This window comes from Papilio polytes, unplaced genomic scaffold (genome assembly GCF_000836215.1).
Source record: "Papilio polytes unplaced genomic scaffold, Ppol_1.0 DF824135.1, whole genome shotgun sequence".
Lineage (NCBI taxonomy): Eukaryota > Metazoa > Arthropoda > Insecta > Lepidoptera > Papilionidae > Papilio > Papilio polytes.
This window is the reverse complement of record NW_013525069.1, coordinates 2,469,307-2,492,402: the sequence shown is the minus strand read 5'-3', so window position 1 is coordinate 2,492,402 and position 23,096 is coordinate 2,469,307. Positions and strand designations below refer to the sequence as shown.

The window sequence follows — 23,096 nt, the reverse complement described above, 5'->3', positions numbered from 1 at the left end:
CTGTTCATCAAGAGAATTCTGGCAACATATTATTGTGTTGCCATAAAGGTAGTAAAAAAACGAAACAATAGAAATAATATAATTTATTTTACAACTTGGATATTTTTATCAGCAGGCTTCTCATATTTACAAAATGTGCCACTAGCTTTGAAATTCCTTTATACAAATTGTGTGTCAAAAGTATAACATATTTCAACAGTTAAAATCCCAATAAGAAAAAGGCTATAAACATATGGTAGACATAATTTTTTTTTGTTAAACATATAGTTCTTTTGAAATTCTTGTTGAATACTTAATTTGTGTATTTGTTAGTTGCAAACTTTGGCAACTTATGGTCAAAGTGCCCATAGAAATTGTTTACAGCTTACTATTTATATAAAACTCAAACTTAGCCATAAACAAAAGTACTTCTTACAGATTAATGGCATATACCATATAGTAAAAACATATAAAACAGTTGATAATTATGCAATATAGGAATATGCATGGTAAGAATCCATAATATAACATGTTTTTTATCAGGTTTACTATAGATTATGATGGTAAAATCACCAAAATGATTACAGATTTTCTACTTTCCATTTCTCTATCCACCCTATAATTGTTTCAACATTAGCGTGGAGCTGTTCCTGTGTGTTGTTCTGTAGTTCCATAACAATTTCCGGTTTGTATGAATTTTGAGCTTCTTCTAATAGAACTTCAAATATTTCACATTGAATGTTGTCTTCCAACTTCTTGCCTGAGTATCCTCTATAAAAAAAAAATAACTTGATGACAATACCAGAAAATAGAATGATTTAGTTAAAAAAATCCCAGTTTTTTTATGACCTGCCTCAGCAGACATCATTATTCTTTTTAACATGAGGTCTCATTTATATTTCTGTAATTTTATATGCAAATTAAACATTTATTTATATGTAAAAAGAAAGAATTGCCTTTAGTTTACCAGTTATGGTATAGATAATGTAAAAATTTTAACTAACCTTGCTACTAGTCTGTCATACAATATGGTATTATTTGTTCTGATAACAAAAACACCATCAAACCAGCGCTCTGGAAAAAATTCACTGCCATGGTAGTCAACTATGTTCCCACCTTTTTCCATCATACTTTCCATTATGTCCAGCATCTAGAAAACAATTTTACAATTTTTTGTATTAGTTATATCATGAAGATTATATGTTAACCAATAACAAATATTACCTTATCATCATTTAACACCGGACAATTATATTCTGGGTCATATTCTTCTAAACAATTGTATTCTTCAGCCAGTTTCGATACTTCTCTCCATGTGTACTTTGTTCGTTCAGATAATATTTGGCATATTGTTGATTTACCAACCCCTGGTGTTCCTGAAAGTATTAATAAATGTTATGTTCTAGATATGTGTATGACCATTTGTTGTAATACCTCTCTAAGATTTATATGCACATGAAGGATTTATGTTTAAAAACACCATTGAGTAACCTACGTTATAAATTTGTTAGTAAAGAAATTAATGTTTTTGATTAAGAGACCTTATTAGATTACTTAACGAAAATATACAATGTGGTGAAGTTTCTTAAATAATGTTTTAAAAAAAAAATATTCTGAAGTAACAACTAACCTGTAATTAAAATATTGGGTAAAAATCTGGGCCGCCTCTCCATTTTTCGGTTTTACTTATTAGGGTAAACTTTTAGTATAATATAATTAAATACAATATGAAATTACATTAAAACATATTAAAAACAAGGTGCTTTTAGAACCAAAACAATCCACGGCAACATGTGACACTGACAGCTGACACAGAATGACAACTTGTTTCCATAAATTTTCCTTTCTCTTTCCTAACTACTCTTTGAGAGTTTGAGACTGACATTTTGATTTTGACAGTAAGTTATGTCATAACTGGTCATAACCTTAAACTTAAAATAATTAAACAAAAAGTTATTAAATTCTATCTAATCTAGCCAGATTAAGTGAAAACATGATCATAATATCATTATGAGAATATATAAACCGCGAGCGTGGACAAGAGGACAAATCGTACTAGTCACTATATTGGGGGTTTTCTCTGGTGTTTACATTTGGAAACCTCTTTTCGAAGAACATTACCCTAGAAAGAAAAAAGCTTTAGAAACCAGTCCTTCTGAGTAATCAACTATGGATCCAATAAGACGATGGTTTAAACATTCAAGTCCGCTTACGAAGGTGTTAATGGCTGTATCTATTACTACAGCTCTTTACGTTGGCAATAAATTATGGTATGCTCCTTACACAAGAAGACGTAAGCTCAAAGAAGCTGAAGATTGGGCAAACTTTATTATTGAACAAGAAGAAAGATTGCAAGAAAATAAAGAAAATCAGTAATGATCTTGTTGTGTTAAGATATATTATTTAAATAGATTTAGTAAATGTTTTAAAACATTTGTTTGTTTTATTTTTACTGTTTCTGAAACTACTTATATTGATAATCTTATTTTGTGGCAAACTGTTTTCACATATTCCACATACACTAAGTAACAGTATTATCTCATATATTATATAATATGAGAGGTATAAAGTAACATCTAATGTATCTTTTTAAATAGGCAAATACATAAAAAGCAGCTTATTAAATAAAAACTGGAATTCATATGACCCTATAGAAGAAACATTTACTTATCCATAATCATTATTTATAGTTGTAGTTTAGGTAAACTTATCACTACCCCTTACTTCAGGACCTGCATTAGTGCAGGGCGCGGTTGGGCGAAAGCTCAGGGTGCAGGACAAATCAGATTTGCGAATTGCATAGTCTCACGTCAACCTCCTAAACTGCTAAAAAACTGGCGCAATAGAAACATCGCCCAGGGCGTCAGTAGCGCTAAAACCGCAACTGCCTCAACTTCAGCTAAAGTTATCCCAAATGTATTGTACTCCTCACCTATTGCTACCCCTCTCGTCTTTTATCTATAACTAAGATTTTTTATAGTACAATTTGGCAAAGGTATAACAACAAGCAGCCTCCTGATTTCATCAAAAATAGCGAAGCAGTCTATAAACATCAGGTGCGATGTCTACCGTTATCCGACAAAGGGGGAGAATCACAAATAAAGGACATTCCTGTTCTTCCCCTGCTCCAACAAATCTACTTTGGTTCGTATTAATAAACTCCTCTCCTTATAAGAAACTGGTACGAAGGCCACTAAAACTAGGCATTCATTTACACATTTACCAGACGAAACGCCAAATTACTTTTACTTTACGCCTGTCTTCTGGGTGGGCGTGGTCACTGGTTAATCGAGCCCATTCATGCCACAGATTTTGTGAGCTCTATCACTGTTAAAGACTACGTAAAATAAAGTATGTTAATATGTTCTCGGAATGCACAGCTCTACTAATATTTATTGCATAAAATACATTCATTATTTGCATATCGTCGAGCATTGAAAAAATGGTTCCAAATTCAACGCCGTCAGTCGAGGGCATTGCTCGCACGGTATGTAATCTAAAATGAGACCAAAATATGGAATTTTCGTGCAGTTCAATAACATTCGTATGACTACAACAGTAATAGTTAATAGAAAAAGCGAACGGCTGTATCGGAATGATCTCACATGCAGAGCCAGTTTTAGAATTAATAGAATAACATAACAGCCCCCAAAATCAATACGGTCTGTATTGAAAAATGGCGCCTGTGGCGCCCCAGCCGATGGGAACAAGTACAATTAAAATGGTCTTATTTGAAATACCTGTCATGTCTATTATACATACATGTACAGATTCTCTAGGGGGGCCAGCTATCCCCCGGCGACACCCACGAATGTGTCTACATTTTTGCAATATATCGGTGTACGGGTAGGGGATATAAGGGATGCTAAGTGCTCTGCAATCTTTGAGAATACAGCCAATGAACGGAATAATACTAGGGTCAGCTAAACAACCAATACCAATAGGTACTTTTTAATATTTTGTTTTAAAAAAAAAAGCTTTCATTTGTCAATTTATTACTAAAATGTCATTATGACCCTTGTTAATAGAGATAAAAATAAGCTTGTTTTATAATCGCAAAAAGTAAGGCTGTGGTAAGTAAATAACTACAGATTCTAGATTTCTGACCTTCCAATGTTGAACTTCTTTTTATTTCAATTTAACGTTCTCGAAATGGTTACCTTTCAATACACTGCTCTCCTTCAGTAAGTCACTATCGTCAGTCTAATTGGTACCCCATTTTTCTACCTATGTCTCACTATTGATTTTAGATTTATATCAGGTGTAGCTCAGAATAGCTACATTCTATTAAAAGTTTCGAATTCCCATCATGTTTTTAGTACGGATGTTATGGATAAATATGAAATTTCGGACATCCATAACATCCCTGGTTATCAGCGCCCTCTATCGGCCATACAAATTTCGTAACTATGTGAAAATAAGTTAAACGATAGAAAATGTGTTACAGAACTAGTGGTTTTTTGTGTGCATCTTAACAATGGTAACTTTTGCCATGATAATTGTAATTGGCTTATTTATTTGTATCTCTTGTTGAAGTCTATATCATGATTGTTATGAAGGAGATAATTACAAAAAAATGAATAAAATTCAAAATTTATTTAATGATAAAAAGGGTACATGAGTGATATAACTTAAGAAATAAAACTATAAATTACTGGAGGCTACATTTATTCTATGAATTTACATGTTGCAATCATAACAAAATATTTCAGATATATGTATAACCTTATAAATTATAATGTTACAGTATAAGCCTTGTAAAAAATATAGAAAAGGAATGAGTTTGTAGCCCTTTTTTCCTTCGGAACACCTTTCGGTGAATGAAGTGTCGCAGCTTTATAAAGAATTGTGCTGTTAACAGCGCTAGCTACTTTTTGCCCTTGGAAGCCTTCTCGGCAGCTTTGGTGACCTTTCCACCAGCGCCTTCCTTGAAGTTGACGGCCTTGATGACACCCACAGCGACGGTCTGCCTCATGTCACGTACGGCGAAACGACCCAGAGGCGGGAACTCTTGGAAGGACTCCACGCACAGGGGCTTGGAGGGTACAAGGTTGACAATGGCAGCGTCACCAGATTTGATGGACTTGGGGTTGTCTTCAGTGGATTTACCAGTACGACGGTCGACCTTCTCTTTGATTTCTGCGAATTTGCAGGCAATGTGAGCTGTGTGGCAATCCAACACTGGCGTGTAACCGTTGGAGATTTGACCGGGGTGGTTGAGAACGATGACCTGTGCGGTGAAGTCTGCAGCTCCCTTAGGGGGGTTGTTTTTGGAGTCGCCAGCGACGTAACCACGACGCAGCTCCTTGACGGAAACGTTCTTTACGTTGAAACCAACATTGTCACCGGGTACAGCTTCCTGGAGAGCTTCGTGGTGCATTTCAACAGACTTAACCTCAGTGGTGATGTTAGCAGGAGCGAATACGACGATGGTACCAGGCTTGAGGACACCGGTTTCCACTCTGCCTACGGGCACTGTTCCAATACCGCCGATTTTGTATACGTCCTGCAGGGGAAGACGGAGAGCCTTGTCGGTGGGACGAGCTGGGGGCAGGATAGCATCCAAGGCTTCAATCAGGCATTTGCCCTCAGCCTTGCCCTCCTTGCGCTCAACATTCCACCCCTTGAACCAGGGCATTTTGGTGGATGGCTCCAACATGTTGTCTCCGTGCCAGCCAGAAATGGGTACGAAAGCGACAGCCGCTGGGTTGTAACCGATTTTTTTGATATATGATGACACTTCCTTTTTGATTTCCTCAAAACGGGATTCGCTGTAAGGCGGCTCAGTGGAGTCCATTTTGTTGACTCCAACAATCAGTTGCTTGACACCGAGTGTGAACGCGAGCAGGGCGTGCTCACGGGTCTGTCCGTTCTTGGAGATACCAGCTTCGAACTCACCGGTACCGGCGGCGACGATGAGCACGGCGCAGTCAGCCTGAGATGTTCCTGTGATCATGTTCTTGATGAAATCTCTGTGTCCGGGAGCGTCGATGATGGTGACATAGTATTTGCTAGTCTCGAACTTCCACAGAGCGATGTCGATGGTGATACCACGCTCACGCTCGGCCTTCAGTTTGTCCAATACCCAGGCATACTTGAAGGAACCTTTGCCCATTTCCTGGGCCTCCTTCTCGAACTTCTCGATGGTACGTTTGTCGATACCACCACATTTGTAGATCAAGTGGCCAGTGGTGGTGGACTTGCCGGAGTCGACGTGTCCGATGACGACAATGTTAATGTGTATCTTTTCCTTGCCCATTTTTGGTTAGTCTAGAACAATGGAAAAATAAAACTTAGTTGAGACAAAATCGGTACAATTGCAAAAAGGACTCGCGATGCACATTCACAAGGTCATAGCCTCATGTTAGATACGCGGCCGGCAATATGGCGGCTCGGCGGTGGCATGGCCGCCTCGCCCCGTCTTGACACTTCACAATGAAAGTCTGCCATTATTGTAGGAACAAAATATTAATATATAATTTGAAACTTGTTATAATTTGCATAGAAATACTACTAAAATAAAATTTGAAGGCATGGAAAACTTGCAGCAGAAAACAGGGTGATTCACACCACGTGGTGACATGTGCCGGTTGATGCAAAAGAGAATGACGCGTAAGCAATTGCAAATATCAATCCTTTGATTTTACTACAATTTCTTAAGTTGAACACTTTAAGAAACAAAAGAAAGATAGGATTCGCGGATTAAAGCCGACACGTGATAATGTTAAAAACGTATGTTTAATCCACTTCAAAAGAAATTAAAACCAGACTAACGTATGTTCTATAAACAAAACAAAAAAAATCTTACATCTAAATACTAACACAATTTTAAAATAAAAGTAATAAATCACTAGGGTTTTCACGACACAAGAACTATCTTCTGGTTTTGACACTCACCACGGATTACAGTCAGCGTGTAATATCCGAGAAAGACTCCAACAGAATGAACGAGAAATGGATATTGATCAAACTGGAAGGAAAGAAAAGTAGTCACATCCGGTTTATAGTGTGGCGACATAATAAAACAAAATCTTACTTTAAATATAATTTAAAACAAAAAGCAATTGCTACACATAATTATGAACGATGAGCTTGGAAGTCAAAATTTAATGTTTTATTGATTGCACCATAGATCAGTGGTACATTAGTTTTTAGACTATAGTTACCATTTTTTTGTCCCTTTCTTTTTTAGCAAAGTAAACAACTATATACCGCATTATAAAAAAATGTTATGTTAAGAGGCCACGAATGTAAAGGTCTTGGCCTTTAATTTCTTTTGCGGAGGCTCAAAGGAGACTGAAGACGTTTCTTTATAATATTTCTAAAAGATTTAAGTTTTGCCTTTAACCTAGCAAAGATGATGTGGAAGAAAAGGTGAAGATAAATTATTTTTTATGCCCAAATATCTGGAATTTCTCCTTTTCTATTCTAATCTTCATTTTAGAACGACTAAATTAAAAATTCATTGTAAGACATCTTCTGAAAATTATGCAGTTTTCCGTACCTGGCTACCCTAAATTTATTTTGACGTCATATCTGCTTTACGTTGTGAAACGTTGCCCATGTGTTCGGAAATTTGTTATGAAATATGATGAAATTCTAATTTTCTAATATAAATGTAATTTGAGTATAAAAGGCGTTATTGCAATTTTAAAACCTACTTTCAATTATAATTATAAGAATGGTGATAACTCTCACGAAAAAATTTGTTTCATCATTTATGTTTTTATTCAAACATTATTTATTTTTTTGTTTAAATACAAGGTATTTCTTAAAAATCATCATTAAGTGTTGAATGTTGAACAATCTAGTAAAACATGGATAAAACATGTTTTAATTATTAATTTGTTGATTCTATTATATGACATTATTTTCTTATGGTATTTTTAATCTGTATCAAAAGTCACTTGAAAGCCGAACAACCAATAACCCGCACCCCTCTTAAACTTAACTTTAGCAAAAATCAGAAAATATTACAAAAAATAAATAAATTACAATGTGCTATACCTTAAATACGCTCAAATAAAATACAAGAACTGACGCGAAAACTTCATTTCAATTAAATATGTCAAATTGATTAATTATAAGTGTTTCATGCATACAATATTGGAGGAATAAATTCGGCACTATGTTTAAGAGTCGTGGAGATAGTAATATTGTATATAAATGTACTGTTCGGTTGTTGGAAGATACTGAAATATTAGAGTGCGAATTTCATGTAAGTCACTATAGTAAATTATCTTTATTTTGTCTTGACTACTGCCCATTATTCATTAAAAAAAATCAGCTCACAAAACCTACTAATTTAATCAACTCCAGTGTGTGAAATAATTACATTGGTGAAGGAATAAGTTGAAAAAAACCCACAATCAGCTATTTTGATTTTTTTCTTATTTTATAATGTTATGAAATGAAATTATTAATATGTGTTCCAGCCTGGTTACAAGGGGAAATATCTTTTAGAGCATGTATGCCAGCAGCTGAATTTAGCAGAAACTGATTATTTTGGACTGAGATATGTGGATTCTGCAGGCCAGAGGGTAAGATATGTTTATTCGATTGTTGCTTAACTATATTATATTCTCCACTAAATTATTTTTAATGGAAAAAAAAAACTTAGTGCAGTATAAAGTTAAAAAAAAAAGTTTTAATAATAATTGTGTTGCAATACCATTTCACTTCAACAACATTAAGCAACAAATATCAATGAAAGCTTATTATGTTTTTTATTGTTCATAATCATACTTAATTTATTTCAGCACTGGCTGCATATTGCTAAATTAATATTGAAACAAGTAAAAGGTAAGTAAAATTTCACTATTATGTATTTTGTACAACTCAAGAGAATGTAAGAAGTATGATATCATTTTTCTGTTTATTATAGTGTAATAACATTGGTATGCATTATTAATAAGTTAATAATTTCCTATGTATGAGTCAAAAGAGTTAAAACCATCAATAGAAATGTTATCTCAACAAATAAAAGGGACTTCAATTTAAGAACTGATAATCATATGGAGATTTGATGATATAGTTTAAAGTTTAAAAAAAATTATTTCAGATTCCTCACCGATACTCTTTAGTTTTCGAGTTAAATTCTATCCACCGAACCCACTTCTGCTGAAAGAGGATGTCACTCGGTTCCAAATATATTTGCAACTTAAACGGGACCTCTTGCATGGGAGGCTGTATTGTACAGCTAATGAAGCAGCTATGCTTGGTGCTTTAATCATACAGAGTAAGTAACTTACTCATCTAACATACACTATATATCCCCATTAAGGAGCTCAGAGCCTACCCTAAGTTAGGGGTAGGGCTCATAGTAGACCCTGCTTACCCAGGGCATGTTGGTTGACTTTACACATATTTTTAAATTTCTTCACTGATATGTGCAGATTGCAACATAATGTTTTCCTTCACTGTAAGAATGTCAGGTAAATTATGTACAAATAAAATTCAAAAGTTTAAAAGCCATTGTATTAGGCAAAGTATGTATTAGTTGTAGAGAACTTTATAATCTCCATTCCTTGTCCACCCTTTTCTTATAAGAAAGATCCTTTCCTTTCCTTGTCCTAAATACCTGTGTCCCCTCCATCGTCAATTAAGGTAGGCAACATATTTGAAATTGTGGATGTCTATGGGTGGGGAAAGTCACTTGACAATTTCAGCAAATTCAGGTGGCCTTCTGTGTTATAAAAAAGAAGTATGACATTCTTATAACATAGGCCTATTGAAATTTGTGTTTTAATATATATCATAGTAATTAAATATATGTTTGTTTCAGTCTTATATATAAAGTTAAACTTAGGAATAAACTGAATATAGACAAATATTAGTGCAAATTTTGCTTAAGCTTTGTATTTATTTGTAAGGCAGATAGAGTATTGAATATGATTGTGGTTTTTAGTTATGATAAAAGTGGTTATAACATGACTGTCACTTCCGTTATGGTCAATTTTATCCTTATCTGTTTTTTAACATATTTGTCAAGTATTATCAGTTTAGGTAATTTGATTTGTATTTCTATGTATTATATTTCTATTATAATTTGACATTTTCAGTCGAACTAGGCGATTACGATCCGAGTATACATGTAGGGAACTACGTGACGGAGATGCGTCTGTTGTTGAGACAAACAGATGCAATCGAGGCCAGGATACAGGTATGACCAAAATTGGCTCTTATTACTATTGACATAATGCTTGTTTTAAGATGTTTTAATAGAGATTTACTTCCTAACATCCTATGTTCACAATAAACATAGTTTTTACCATTTTTTAGGTTTGTAATTTGTTTAATTTTATTATTTCCAGGAGCTGCACCGGGAGCCTGTAGAGGGGACGGCGTGCGGCGCGGGCGGCGTGAAGGGTCTCAGCACTCAGGAGGCTGAGCGGACCTTCCTGAAGATCGCCTGCCAGCTTGATACCTACGGAGTTGACCCACATCCTGTTAAGGTTTGATAGTTTTATAGATAGACAAGTAGTTGCCCGTGACTTCTTCAGCTCGGAGTTAAAAAAAAAAATGACTTCCATACATCTAAGCTACATGGCAGTAAAATTCGGACGTTTTAGAGATTTGAAAAAAAATTGGTTATACAATGTTATTATCAACTAGCTGTTGCTGGCGACTTTGTCTGCGTGGAATTAAAACAAATAATAAACAACGTAGCCAATGTTATTCACAGATAAATAATACTAATGGTGAAAGAATGTTTGAAATCGGCCCAGTGCTTTTTGGATTTCAATACATACAAAAATACAAATCTTTCCTCTTTATAATATAAGTATTGGTAACTGTGTATATTTTTGTTTGTTTTCAGGACCACCGCGGCAACCAGCTGTACGTGGGCATCAACCACGGCGGTATCCTCACGTTCCAGGGCGGCCGCAAGACCAACCACTTCAAGTGGTCCGAAGTCAACAAAATCAATTTCGAAGGACGCATGTTTATCGTGCATCTAAATTATCCTGAAGTAAGTTAATTTTTCATTACAACCTATAAAACTAACATGTGTTAGAAATATCGGATTTTGTTCCCTTTCTCTGACAGTGATGTCATTTTTAAGCTATCTGAACCTCTATCAGCCAGTCCTATATCGGTGGGACAGGCCAAAGTTATAGTCCTTTGGAACAAGTTAATAAATTTATTCTATACTCGTATAATAAACCGTAAACACACACTTTGTTATGTGGGACGTTTGCCAAGTTTGCTATGGTTACTTCAATTTTCAGTCAATAGCAAGGGTTTTTTTTGAAAAATTTGCAATATAATAAATCAAAGTTTTATGTGGATGAAGGCACACGGTATTCGCTAGTTATTTTATTAAAGTGAATATTTTGTTACAGAAGAAGCACACAGTGGGCTTCAAGTGTCCGAGCGGCGCCGCGTGCCGGCACGTGTGGTGCTGCGCTATCGAACAGATGCTGTTTTTCACGTTAGTATATTAATAACAACCAAGATCTCAAAATTTAAGTTTACTGGAACATGGAAAGATACGAGGGAAGATCTTGAGCAGACAACACAGTTATAAAAATCTGTTATATTATTTGATTTCCTTATTTTAATTTTAATAAGCGCTATGCGCCAATAGCCTGGTTTGAAATACGGACTACCGATCTTGCGGTCCAGTGTTCGAATCCCGGCATTCGACTTTTGTCGTGAACCATATCCTAGCACAAGCCTAGAGATTAGTCGGAATGGTCAAAGGAAATATTAGTGAACTAACTTTCACCCGCGGATTTAAAAAAAAAAGACAAAAGTGATAGTCTATGTACTCTTCCAGACTATCCTCTACATTTATACCAAATTTCATCGAAATCAGTTTAGGCGTTTAGGCTACAAACTTAAATAAACATCCATCTGAACTTTCGCATTTTAAAATTTCAAATATTAGTATGATTAACAAAAATTTACTAATAATTTTTGGATTAAAATAAAACTAGCTTTCGCTCGCGGTTCCGTCCGCTTGGAATTAAAAAAAAAAAACAAAAGTGAGTAGCCTATGTGTTCTTCCAGACTATCCTATACATCTGTACCAAATTTCATCAAAATCCGTTCAGCAGTTTAGACTACAAACTAACAAACATCCATCCATCCATCCATCCATCCATCCATCCATCCATCCATCCATCCATCCATCCATCTAAACTTTCGCATTTATAATATTATTTACATTATTTAGATAGTTATATTACTTAGATATAATTTGGTTGCAGTTTGCCATCGTCTTCGGACGCGTGCGTGTACTCCGGCGGCGGGCTATTCTCGTGGGGTACCAAGTTCAAGTACGTTGGTCGCACCGAGAGAGAGATACTAGAAAGGGACGGTCTACTGCCTCCCAGGGACCATTCGGTATTATCTACATATAATCTAGATTTACACATAGATATTAGAATTATATTTATGCATTGCTTTTACCCTCGAATCCGTCTGAACGGTATTAACTTAGTAAGTAGCCTATGTGATCTAGACTATCGTTACCTTAACCAAATTTCATCGAAATTAATTCAGCAGTTAAGGTTACAAACTCTAACATCCATCCATCTAAACTTTCGCAAAAAACTAGAAAATAAATAACTACAAAGGTAACAAGGTTGCTGAAAGAAACATAGCAGCAGGAAAAAAAGAAAATAATAAAAAAAAAACTTTCGTATTTATAATATTAATGTAATGTAATAATATAAAACTCGCTTTTTTCCGGGGTTCCGTGCGCGAGGAACAATAATTTAGTAGCCTAGATGTTCCACACCTGTGCCAAATTCCATTAAGATCCGGTGAGCCGTTCCCGAGCATTCTAACAAACATCCATACATATAAACGTTCACATTTACAATATGAGTAAAATTTAAATAGTCTAGATCAAACAACTAAATTACTAAGAGATTACAATTCTATTAAATACTTTGTGTATTTAATATTTTGAGGTTATGTTTTAGTAAATATTTGTTTGTCAGGAGGAAGGTTCAAGCGGCGGCGGCAGGAGGAAAGCGTCGAGCGTGCCCGCCACGCCCTCCACACCCATGACTGGGGACTTTGGTAAGCATTTTTTGAGAAAAAATTTAAAATATGTCAATGTACAGTCGAGTACATTGAGTTGAGCACATGCATGTACATTCAAATGGTTGAAGTTTACGAGGTGGTGGACCTATAGTTTTCCTAACTGTATGTCATTTGGTCTGAAAATTAGAGAGAGAGAGAGAGAGAAAGAGAGAGAGAGGGAGAGGGAGAGGGAGGGAGGGAGAGAGAAATAGAGCTAATACAGTTGTGTTGTATTAACACAGGGTACAGCAGCCTGCCGCGGTCGACGCACAGCGCGCCGCTGGAGGAGAGCGGGGTGGGGGGTGCGGGCGGTGCGGGGGAGGGCGAGGTGTGCGACGGCGCCTGCCTGCTCAGCGGCGCCGCGGTCGACATCGCGCTCGCCTGCTGCGACAACACCTCCAGTAACACTGTTATCCTATTTTAACACCTTTTAAAAACATAACGTTCATATTTACACTATGGCGCGACTAACAATATTGTTAACATATGGTGTTTTATAAATCATAAACATTACTTACGAGTGTTCATCTTACTAGCGGCAGTCTGCGATTTACTCACGATATCAAAAAATTTAATCTGTTTAAACCGGTTGATCGCACAAAAGTTTGGCGGAGGTGACACACGACCGCGAGTTTAATATGAACCAGCACTTATGCCTGGTTCACATTTGGCCAGTAGAACAGGCCAGAAAAAGATTGCATAGCGTCATTGGCGCCAGTTAGTTTCCAAACTATACTAGTCCATTTATTGAACTAGTGCTCGAATCACACTTGGCCAGTACAGTTAGACGGTTGCGACGGCTAGTCATAAATTGTATAGACTCACTGGCGCCATTTCATGTTTACACTATGTCAGTTGATTGCCAATCCAGTTCAGCGCTGCTGATAAACTATTCTGGCCAAGTGTGAACCGGGCATAAAATGTACTGGCAAAGTATATCAGACATAAAATTAATATTACAGCTGCCTGTCCTGAGTATAGCCGGGATGCTTACGAGCACTCGTCTACTGAGTCTGCTGCTACGCACGGCACGCATGGCACGCATGTGTCGGGTCTGCATGGGGCGCAGGGGGTGTCGGGGGTGTCGGGGGCGCAGGAGGAGTGGCGCGCCGCGCTGCAGCCGCCCCCGCGCCCCTTCAGCCTGCTGCGCGCCTTCATACCCTCCTTCTTGTTCGTGTGGCTGTCGCTGGCGCTCGGCGCACTGCTGCTCTTCGAGACGGACTGGCCGCTGCTGCAGCAACTCAAACGTAAGCCAGAAATCATCTCCCTCAGACATCACTACTATACCCCCCTCAAGGAGTACTTGAAAAAGAAGGTCATCGAACTTTTCTGATTCTTTGTCAATCTCTATAGACGGATTTTTGAGGACAATATGCCTTGGTTTTTCGTTGTATTCATGTTGAATAGACTCTGGGTGGTGGAGGTCCGTCTGTAGATAGTTGTGAGCCATTTTGGTTTTTAGTGTTTTGTTGCTTCACAGCTTTACTAATGTTTAACGGATTATAGTTGTCTATTATTCCATTAGAGTAAGTGTGAGGTATTTCAGTGTGATCTAGTAAGTAGATCTAATTTTTTAAACCATTGTAATATGTCATCGGACGAGATAAATTAAAATTAATACAGAGTACAATTTACATTACATATGTAATGATGAATCTCGTGCCTTTCGCTGGCTGTTATTTATTTTAAAATTCATACAGATTTCACATCCAAGTAAAAGATCATGAAGTGAATGATTTTTAAACGTTTTTTTTTAATAATATCCAATTAGTTGTATACTTTCACTATGTATATTGCATTTGTATATATTCCAGTTATTACAAAAGATGCCAATACAAGCCAAAATAACTTTGACATAAAGCCTGATATACCATGTATATGTAATTTTCACATTTTTGGAGGTTGATATTTTAGTCGTAAAATATTTAGCAATAAAAATAGTATGTAAGGTCACAATACGCTTAATTTACGCACAAATTTTTCTTATATTTAGCTTTAAAATGTATTGCTAATTTTATCATTCCGCCATATTTATGGTATTGTATAAATCGATTTATCTAAATTAACAAATAATTTTATTTTGTTTTTATTGGTGATTATTATTAAAAAAAATGTATTTGATACACTAATGTGAAATGTTTGAGCTTTGAGCACAAAATATAGATATATTTATGTTATTGTTTGCTTCATGCAACATGTGTTTAAATTAATTTCTTAACCAATGTGAAATAGGAAGAATTTGTACGTGCTTGGCTGATCGGTTAAAGAATCTCGAGTTTATAACTTGATGTTATAACAAATTATGTTTACTAATATTATTTTAAATGTGAATTTTAATTATTGTTTGTAATATGTAACAAAAAAAAAATTCCATTCAAATTATACATTCCATTTTTTTTTAACAAAAGTGCCATAGAATAACGTTCCTTTTTATTTCATACATTACATTTCAATACGCTTGTAGATTATTAAATATGTATCCTTACATTCCAACATTATATAAATACTGATTTTTATAATTGTAAGATTTAAAAAAAAACTTGCTAACTACAGATTTTGGTATGATTTTAAACCACTGTTTTTTCATTTTTGTGTTTAGTAGCACTGATCTTTATTATTTGGATAGGCTATAATGCGTGGAATTTTGTACTTATTTGATATTCGCCATTTTGTCGCTGCCTTTTGCGGTGATGAAGATTCGAAATAATAGATAGAATTAACTGTCCTTAACATAAACAGACGCGTTTAAATTGGAACAAAGAGAAAGTCTTAAGCCTATCCATTTTGTAAAGATCATTGCTTGTGATTCATCTGTTTTTATTTAATCAATGTCCAAATAAATTAACAATTATGGTACAATAACTTTAAGATTTTTTTTCGTATATTTATGCATTTATATTGTGTTAAAATTATGTGATTATTTTTCTAGATTTAATTTTGATTTGACCTAGATTTATTTATACTCGATTATTTTTTTTTTTTGGTTTTATTCCTGATTTAACTCACTTGAATTTTATTGTAAATACGTTATTATTTATTTTTTGTATTAAGCCAGAGATGACTAATCTTATTGTTGTGCTTTCTGTACTTTGTTTTGATTTTTAAATTCTCACTAAGATTTTATTTAACTTATTTGCTTTCTAGTCATTATACTAATTACCTGTCAATAATGCTTGTTTTATTTTAATAAAAATTATGAAGCACCTAAAAGTGTTTTTTATAATTCACTAAATAACTTTTAAATTTACTTTTATTTTATATTGTTTCATTATCATTTTAGTTCCATTTATGTGAGGTATTCGAAGTTTTGACTTTGGAACTCTCTTTTTGGCCAAATAATTTCCCCGGAGTGATTCAAAACATGTGAATTTTTTTTAGTTATTCGATGACGTGATTTTTATTGTTGCTATGAAATAACATGTGCGTGTTTTACATTCTTGTCAATTAATGCCATTAAAAAACCTAGTTCCATTTAGAAAAAAATGTCCATTATTTGGTAAACTAGGTTATTTGTGTCCAATGAATTGGCCAATTTTATTAGCTTAATAATGATACTATTTAAGGTTTTTTTGGTGTTTTGACTTATTTTTTAAATAATCAAATAACCCGTACGTCCGACTAGTTGTGTTCCTAGTTTGTTTCTTTGGTTCGAGTACTTGTGTTATTTTCTATTACCATGGTAAATTTATTACAATTTATTTGAAAATTACAGTGTACTTAATATTTTTTTACATTAATTTCGTTTTAAATGCAATGTCTGCAAGTGTGGGATCATAGGGAACCTTTATTTGATTTGTATGCTAAAGTGTAATTTGTTTTCCTAATAAATTTTGTAACCCACTTGTACATCGCTATGCGATATTCCATTTAGTAATAAGTTTTGCACTTGACTTAGTAATTAATGATATGTGTAAATTATAATATAGAGTCGGGAATTTTTTGCATTCTAATGCTTCAATAGTCTCATTTCGAGCGTTTATTTGCGTGATTTCACATATTTATAGTGCAAAGTACATTATTATGGCTTGAGGATTAAAATTTGTAAAATTTCGGTATTTTGATGTAAAAGTAAATTTGTACTAACGTGAAATGTAATATAGACACTACCTGTAGTGGTTTTAATAAAACATCAAGTCGTTTAAATTCGCATTTTATTATTTTAAGAATAATTTTAAAATAAGCAACAAACAAATAACAACATAAAAAGAACATATGTGGTGCTACATACATCTGCTACATTTATTCAAACACTGTAATGACCTGATAAAAAGCGTTCGCGAAAGCTTCGTATTACTATGATTATATCATATCATACACTCATCACAGAACATACAGTATAGTATAGTACAGTACAGTACGGTATGGTACAGTACGTTATGGTACAGTACGTTATGGTACAGTACGTTATGGTACAGTACGTTATGGTACAGTACGTTATGGTACAGTACGTTATGGTACAGTACGGTATGGTACAGTACGGTATGGTACAGTACAGTACAGTACAGTACAGTACAGTACGGCACAGCGCAGCGGCCGCCCGCCGCATGCTATGTCACTATCATTAGTTATGGCACTCTCGCAGCTCTGCCGGATGAGGTGTTCCCTACGGGTTCCTTTACTTTGGTGTCATGTCAAACATTATGTCATTGAATCACAAGCACGCCAACGTCCTATCATAAATATAGCGGAAAATTCGATCACTTCAATAAATTCATTAAAATAAAATACATCAGTTACAGTGTTTTTAAGATACGGAGCAGTAAATAAACACAATATTCAATAAAAAAAAATCTTATAAATTCAGATTCACCTTGCTATCACTTAATACAATCATTTGAGCTTTGAATGATAAATGTATTCCATATCCACCCATATAAAATATCTAATTACTTAAGTTACAGCATAAAATAGTTTAGCGCTCGATCGGTCAAGTGATTAATACCTAGGAAGCTCAGTCCACGATGGATATCTGCGCGTAGCCCACCAGGCCCTTCTCGTCCAGCGCGTCCGCGGGGTCCGCCGAGTCCAGCCGGAAGGTGAGGGAGCGCGGCGGCGCGCTGCCCCCCGGGGCGGGGAACAGGTTGAGGTCGACGAGGCGCTGCAGCTGCGCCGCGATGGCCGCCGCGTCGCACGCCGCCACCAGGCCCGCCCCCACCAGCTCCGTGGCGATGCCGTCCGCAGAGTCCTTGCCGGGTGCGAACTCGAATCGTATGTCGTTCAGTTCCTTGTTGGCGTTGCGCATGCGCAGCACGAGGTCGATCTGCGGCGCCTCGCCGGCCGCCGGTGAGCCGATGGTGAATCCGGCACCCTCGGCCGGCTCGCCGTCGCTATCGCTGTCGGAGGAGTCAGCGCGCGGCAGCTGGTTCATGGGGCGGTCGCGGCCGCCGTCGCCCTCCTCGTCGTCGTCCTCCTCCTCGCTCTCCCACACCCACTCGCCGGTCTCCATGCGGTGCAGGCGGCCCGAGGCGCCGGGCTGCCGCTTGCTGGCCTTGTGCACGCGCGTCTCCATGCTCGGCCCGATCGACACCAGCGTCTGCATGAGGTACTTGCGGTCCTTGGCCTTCTTGAAGAACGAGTGCTTCAGCAGCTCCGTGGCGGAGGGCCTCTTGGTCGGGTCCTTCTGGAGGCACTCGGATATCATTTTCCTGAATGTTTTCCCGTACGCCTTGTACTGGTCCTTCTCCTCGGCGCCGGTGTCCAGCGTGGGCGGGTCGTTCTGCAGCGTCAGCATCAGTACTTTCATCGGCGGGTACTTGTGGTAGGGCGCAGTGCCGGTCGCCATCTCTATGGCGGTGATGCCGAAAGACCAGATGTCGGCTTTGAAATCGTAGCCGTGGTTTTGCTCCATGACCTCTGGCGCCATCCAGCAGGGGGTGCCGACGAAGGTGTGGCGCACCTTCTGCCGCGAGAGGTCCCTGCCGGTGGCCAGCCACGCGGACACGCCGAAGTCTGCGATCTGCACGGTGCCCTCGTCGCCGAGCAGAATGTTGCCGGCCTTGATGTCTCTGTGTATCTGTCCATTCTGGTGGAAGTATTCCAGTCCCTTCAGGACCTCCTTCAGAACGGTGGCGATGGTGGCCTCGTCGAACACGCCATGCTTGCAGTTGGAGATTCTCATCTTGTGCTTGATGATGTCCAGCAGGCTGCCTCCCTCGAGCAGACGCAGCACGAGCCACAGCTCCTCCTTGACGACGAAGCTGGTGTAGTATGTGACGACGTTTTCGTGGTTGCAGCTGGACATGGCCTGTATCTCCTTGAGGAGTTCGTCCATAGAGGTGTTCCACTTCTCGAGGTTGATGCGTTTGATGGCGCACTTCTCGGCGCGCGGCTGGCAGTAGGCGGCGTGCACGACGGCGGTGGCGCCCACGCCGATCACCTCCAGCAGCTCATAGTCCTCCTGACTGTTGGGCCAGGTGTGCCCCGAGCCCGCCATACTTATTCCTTCTTTGATATGGACGTACTGTATCAACTTATGACTATTATTTATATCTAATGAGGCCTGTAAGTTAGCACTAAACTGTATGTATATCTTAGGACTGAATTTTTAAACAGCTTTTGAAGGAAATGGTATAACCAAGTTATTCATATTGATATGATTTGTAGGATGATAATTTTGTATTATGAATTCTCTTCTTGATTTTGTCACCTCGATTCTGTGAAGCGGTTGGTTATTTCCTCGAAGTTCTAATATGGTTTTATCTTTTTTTGGATCACTTTCAGTGTTGAAATCTACATCGGACGGGTACAGATAGTCACCTGCAAGAGAAAAATATAGTTTTAAATATTAAATTCTTACTATTCATAAAAATAAACCATGTCATTAAGTTACCAAAGGAATCTTTTATGTTTTAATATATAACAACCTGTCTGAACATTATTAAATATTTATATCATTAAATCACATTTAATTGGATAATAATACTGAAATTCTCTAACTTTTAAAACCAGTTTGTTTAGTTTTGTAGACAGTAACAAGTCAAGAAGTTACATAACACACAGCAAGCATAAGCTAAAACTACAAAACAACTTCTTCATTTACATTCAATTATTATGCTAGCTTAACACATTTACGAGTATCATGGGTTTTAAATATTTTTACATGAATGTGGTTTTTTTGGTTGGAACCCTCCAGACATAATATAAGTTCACATCCATTTTCTTATAGGCAAAGGAATAGGAATAAGGTGTCAAACAGGAATATACTTTTTCTTCCCTTCCTCTGTCAAATAGGAAATCTAGTAATCACATCTGATTGTGAATATCTGGGCAGCAGTACTTTTACTGTTTTGTGATGGCCTCATGCCCACCTCATGCCACCTTTGAAATAAATAAAGTTTGACAATTGAAACAATTATTAAGATTTGCAAAATTTCAATATAGCTTGTTGGTTAAATATTAATTTAATTCTGACAATATAAAATACTTGCTTACGCCCGCGACTCCGTTCGCGTGGAAGTAGAAAAAAAGAGAGTATCCTATGTGTTCTAGACTATCCTCTATGTCTATGCCAAATTTCATCTAGATCCGTTCAGCAGTTTAGGCTACAAACTCTAACAAACATCCATCCATCTAAATGTACACATTTATAATGTAAGTAAAATACATACCTGGTAACAATTCAATTACTCCATCCTTAGTTTGTACAGGCACGGTGTATAATAATATGTTACCCCGAGGACTTCTTTCCTTAGCAAATGTTATTAATTCATTGATATCTGGTAAATATGATAATCTGCTAAACTCGTATGCTTGAGGTGGATAAAGCAAAACCTCAGCTTTACTACTGCTTTTTAATACTTCTGTTGGTGTTGACCACTAAAACAGGTAACGGAAAAATCAAACAAACAGGCATAAACAAAATAAAAAAGATTACTTATCATATTCTTCGGCCATATGCACTAAATTTAATTTCTTATAAGGATGGTATCCTCTTTATGTGCATCTCCTCTTCCATTGATTGGGTAGGCAACACATCTGCAATTACGGATGTCTATGGTTGTTTTGTCATTTTGGCGGATTGAGGTAACCACTTGCTTGTTTGCAAACTTATAGTGTTAAAAAATGTGTTAGGTTGTATACTTAAGTTGTTGCTTCTAACAAGATGAATATGGGATATTTTAAAATTTTCATGTAGGAAGAGTTTCCTTATAAACAAAAACATAAATCTGAATTAAAAATTGTAATACTGTTCAATAAATTTGAATTCAATCCTTTATTAAGTAATGCATTGTAGTTATTCTTTACAGTTTTTACAGTAATTAAATAAGTAATATATTAAAAATACACACCTCTACATTAACTACTTCAGAATTACTGTATATTGTAGGTTTATTTTCTAAAACAGTAACAAAGAAAGCTGCATCAAATCTCTTTGGTTGTTTGACAGGTGTAAGCCAGTTACTCCAGTAATGCAAAGCCCATATATCTGGATAGCATTTATATTCCTTGCAGAGTGTTAACAGTTCTGCAGGATTTTTGCTTACCTAAAATAGGTTTCAGATAATTAAAAATTTTAAATTAATTATTCCTGGAAAACCTTGAATTAGATTTCTGCATAAAACCTTCAGGAAGATTTAAAAGCGGTTTACAGGTTTACAGGTGTGAGTTATGTTGTAAAATAATTATAGTTTGATGAAACTTGAGGTTAACTAGGATTATTAATATAACAGTAATTGGTTTCTCACCCTTTCTCTCCAATGTTTTAGATCATCGTCAGTTAAAAGTGACGCCCAATCGGTGTTTCTTTCAGATTTTTGACTCTGACTGCATATAAGGAGTCCTAATTCTTCAAAAGTCTCCCTTATAGCAGTTATTCTCAAGGCGACATGCCTGATATAGAAATATCAACATTATTACTGAGCAAGCAAATTGTTTTGATTCATTGGTTCGTGAAATATCACACCTGGTTTATGGAACATTTAGACAAAATTTAAAACACTTATTAGGATTTTTTATGATGGATGTTTCTAGCAAGCCACTACTCTAATAGAGACTACAAAATGTAATAGGTTTGATGTTTTGGTAATATTAACTCTATTAAGAAATTTATTGAAATGTAACAACAAAATTTCATCATTTATATCAAAAGTGAAATATATACACTTGTTCAAATATAACCAATTGGATTATGAATTGTTGGAGAAACGTCACTGACAGATGGAGTGACAAAATACACACTAAAATATAAATGTAAAAGCAAATAAACTGATAGATTGAATCAATAACATTCTGTTCACATTGTGATTTGTCTAACAATTACTTGAACACAACAGTGTAATTGTATAAGTAAATTATTCAAATGAGATTGTACATACCTTTGAATTGGATTATTTTCAAATAAAGGCGTTAATGGACTTCCAATGCGATGGAAACTTTGAAAATCGTTCTCCGTATATCCAAAGGTACGGAGATGCTTGTACCACTCCTGGTCACCGTCGGCGGCCTCACAAACGCCGCCCGGGAACACCACACTATTCGGGAATGACGCGTTATGCGTTCGAGTCTGTAACAAGATGTCGTAGTTACAATTACCTGTTTCTCTATTCACAGATGTAATGTTTTGCTTTCTTTTGGTAGCGACTATTAAAGTGGCAGAATCACGCCAACATTTCTGTATAGCTTTTTTCATGATTGCTACAAAACAAAATGTAATGCACTAAAACAACCACTAACAGAGTTAAAACTTACAAGGTCGAATCTTACGCACTTCTATACAAATCCTATATTCGCCTTATCTAATATGTTTGATGATAATTTATTTCTCAGATAGGTTTGATGAACCTACAGAATATATAAAAATAGCTTAGAACATGAAATTGACATTCTCTCACATTTTTTTCACCATATTCTACTTGACGTTCGGATACTGCATTGCACGTCACCTTGTGTCAAAATAATCGATGAATGATTTATTTGTCAAATGCCATTTTTATAAGTTCGTCAAACATGCATTAAATTCCATGTTATTTAATCCAAAAAAAACTTTTATTTTTCAATTATTGGTACATTGTAAACTTTAATATTTAGTTGTTGTGAATTTGTCATAAAATCAGATCGGATATTACCATGATGACTCTCCA

General features: G+C 36.3%; 5 protein-coding genes across 8 annotated transcripts; 1 reads left to right on the top strand and 4 right to left on the bottom strand.

Annotated features, from left to right (window-relative positions):
- Window positions 1–68: 68 nt before the first annotated feature.
- Window positions 69–1,812, bottom strand: LOC106099241 (adenylate kinase isoenzyme 6 homolog). The gene is made up of 4 exons (XM_013277708.1): window positions 1,610–1,812; window positions 1,204–1,355; window positions 984–1,129; window positions 69–750 (listed from the first exon to the last, which is right to left on the bottom strand). Exons 1-4 carry the CDS (start codon window positions 1,650–1,652, stop codon window positions 561–563), a joined length of 531 nt encoding a protein of 176 aa, XP_013133162.1. The 5' UTR covers window positions 1,653–1,812; the 3' UTR covers window positions 69–560.
- Window positions 1,813–4,560: 2,748 nt separating this feature from the next.
- LOC106099237 (elongation factor 1-alpha) lies at window positions 4,561–6,974 on the bottom strand. Of its 3 annotated transcripts, none has more exons than XM_013277703.1 (2): window positions 6,877–6,974; window positions 4,561–6,249 (listed from the first exon to the last, which is right to left on the bottom strand). In XM_013277703.1, exon 2 carries the CDS (start codon window positions 6,236–6,238, stop codon window positions 4,847–4,849), a length of 1,392 nt encoding a protein of 463 aa, XP_013133157.1. In that variant the 5' UTR covers window positions 6,239–6,249; window positions 6,877–6,974; the 3' UTR covers window positions 4,561–4,846. The 3 variants fall into 3 exon arrangements, with proteins under 3 accessions (XP_013133157.1, XP_013133158.1, XP_013133159.1); XM_013277704.1 differs by having other exon boundaries at window positions 6,802–6,893; XM_013277705.1 differs by lacking the exon at window positions 6,877–6,974 and adding an exon at window positions 6,788–6,865.
- A 104-nt stretch (window positions 6,975–7,078) lies between these two features.
- LOC106099235 (FERM domain-containing protein 5) lies at window positions 7,079–14,507 on the top strand. 2 transcript variants are annotated; one of them, XM_013277701.1, is made up of 12 exons: window positions 7,079–8,197; window positions 8,415–8,519; window positions 8,739–8,781; window positions 9,041–9,217; window positions 10,041–10,141; window positions 10,293–10,433; window positions 10,799–10,951; window positions 11,325–11,413; window positions 12,195–12,330; window positions 12,936–13,014; window positions 13,260–13,418; window positions 13,980–14,507. In XM_013277701.1, exons 1-12 carry the CDS (start codon window positions 8,108–8,110, stop codon window positions 14,348–14,350), a joined length of 1,644 nt encoding a protein of 547 aa, XP_013133155.1. In that variant the 5' UTR covers window positions 7,079–8,107; the 3' UTR covers window positions 14,351–14,507. The 2 variants fall into 2 exon arrangements, with proteins under 2 accessions (XP_013133155.1, XP_013133154.1); XM_013277700.1 differs by having other exon boundaries at window positions 12,933–13,014.
- A 2,644-nt stretch (window positions 14,508–17,151) lies between these two features.
- Window positions 17,152–19,475, bottom strand: LOC106099295 (STE20/SPS1-related proline-alanine-rich protein kinase). Its single transcript, XM_013277800.1, has one exon. It carries the CDS (start codon window positions 19,448–19,450, stop codon window positions 17,969–17,971), a length of 1,482 nt encoding a protein of 493 aa, XP_013133254.1. The 5' UTR covers window positions 19,451–19,475; the 3' UTR covers window positions 17,152–17,968.
- A 79-nt stretch (window positions 19,476–19,554) lies between these two features.
- LOC106112013 (nucleoside diphosphate-linked moiety X motif 19, mitochondrial-like) lies at window positions 19,555–22,525 on the bottom strand (the record flags this gene model as incomplete). Its single annotated transcript, XM_013294241.1, has 5 exons — window positions 19,555–19,773; window positions 20,625–20,832; window positions 21,306–21,500; window positions 21,702–21,846; window positions 22,332–22,525. Coding segments are annotated over 5 exons (954 nt in total), but the record flags the coding sequence as incomplete, so codon positions are not given.
- Between the last annotated feature and the right edge of the window lie 571 nt (window positions 22,526–23,096).

Excerpts from the sequence above, each read along its gene's own strand:
- LOC106099237 (XM_013277703.1), bottom strand. The coding sequence starts at position 6,238 with ATGGGCAAGGAAAAGATACACATTAACATTGTCGTCATCGGACACGTC.
- LOC106099241 (XM_013277708.1), bottom strand. The coding sequence starts at position 1,652 with ATGGAGAGGCGGCCCAGATTTTTACCCAATATTTTAATTACAG. Across the intron at positions 1,356-1,609 it reads ACCCAATATTTTAATTACAG|GAACACCAGGGGTTGGTAAA; the intron begins GTTAGTTGTTAC and ends TAATACTTTCAG. Across the intron at positions 751-983 it reads TATGACAGACTAGTAGCAAG|AGGATACTCAGGCAAGAAGT; the intron begins GTTAGTTAAAAT and ends TTTTTTTTATAG.
- LOC106099235 (XM_013277700.1), top strand. The coding sequence starts at position 8,108 with ATGTTTAAGAGTCGTGGAGATAGTAATATTGTATATAAATGTACTGTT. Across the intron at positions 9,218-10,040 it reads TGGTGCTTTAATCATACAGA|TCGAACTAGGCGATTACGAT; the intron begins GTAAGTAACTTA and ends TGACATTTTCAG. Across the intron at positions 13,419-13,979 it reads CTGCTGCGACAACACCTCCA|CTGCCTGTCCTGAGTATAGC; the intron begins GTAACACTGTTA and ends TTAATATTACAG.
- LOC106099295 (XM_013277800.1), bottom strand. The coding sequence starts at position 19,450 with ATGGCGGGCTCGGGGCACACCTGGCCCAACAGTCAGGAGGACTATGAG.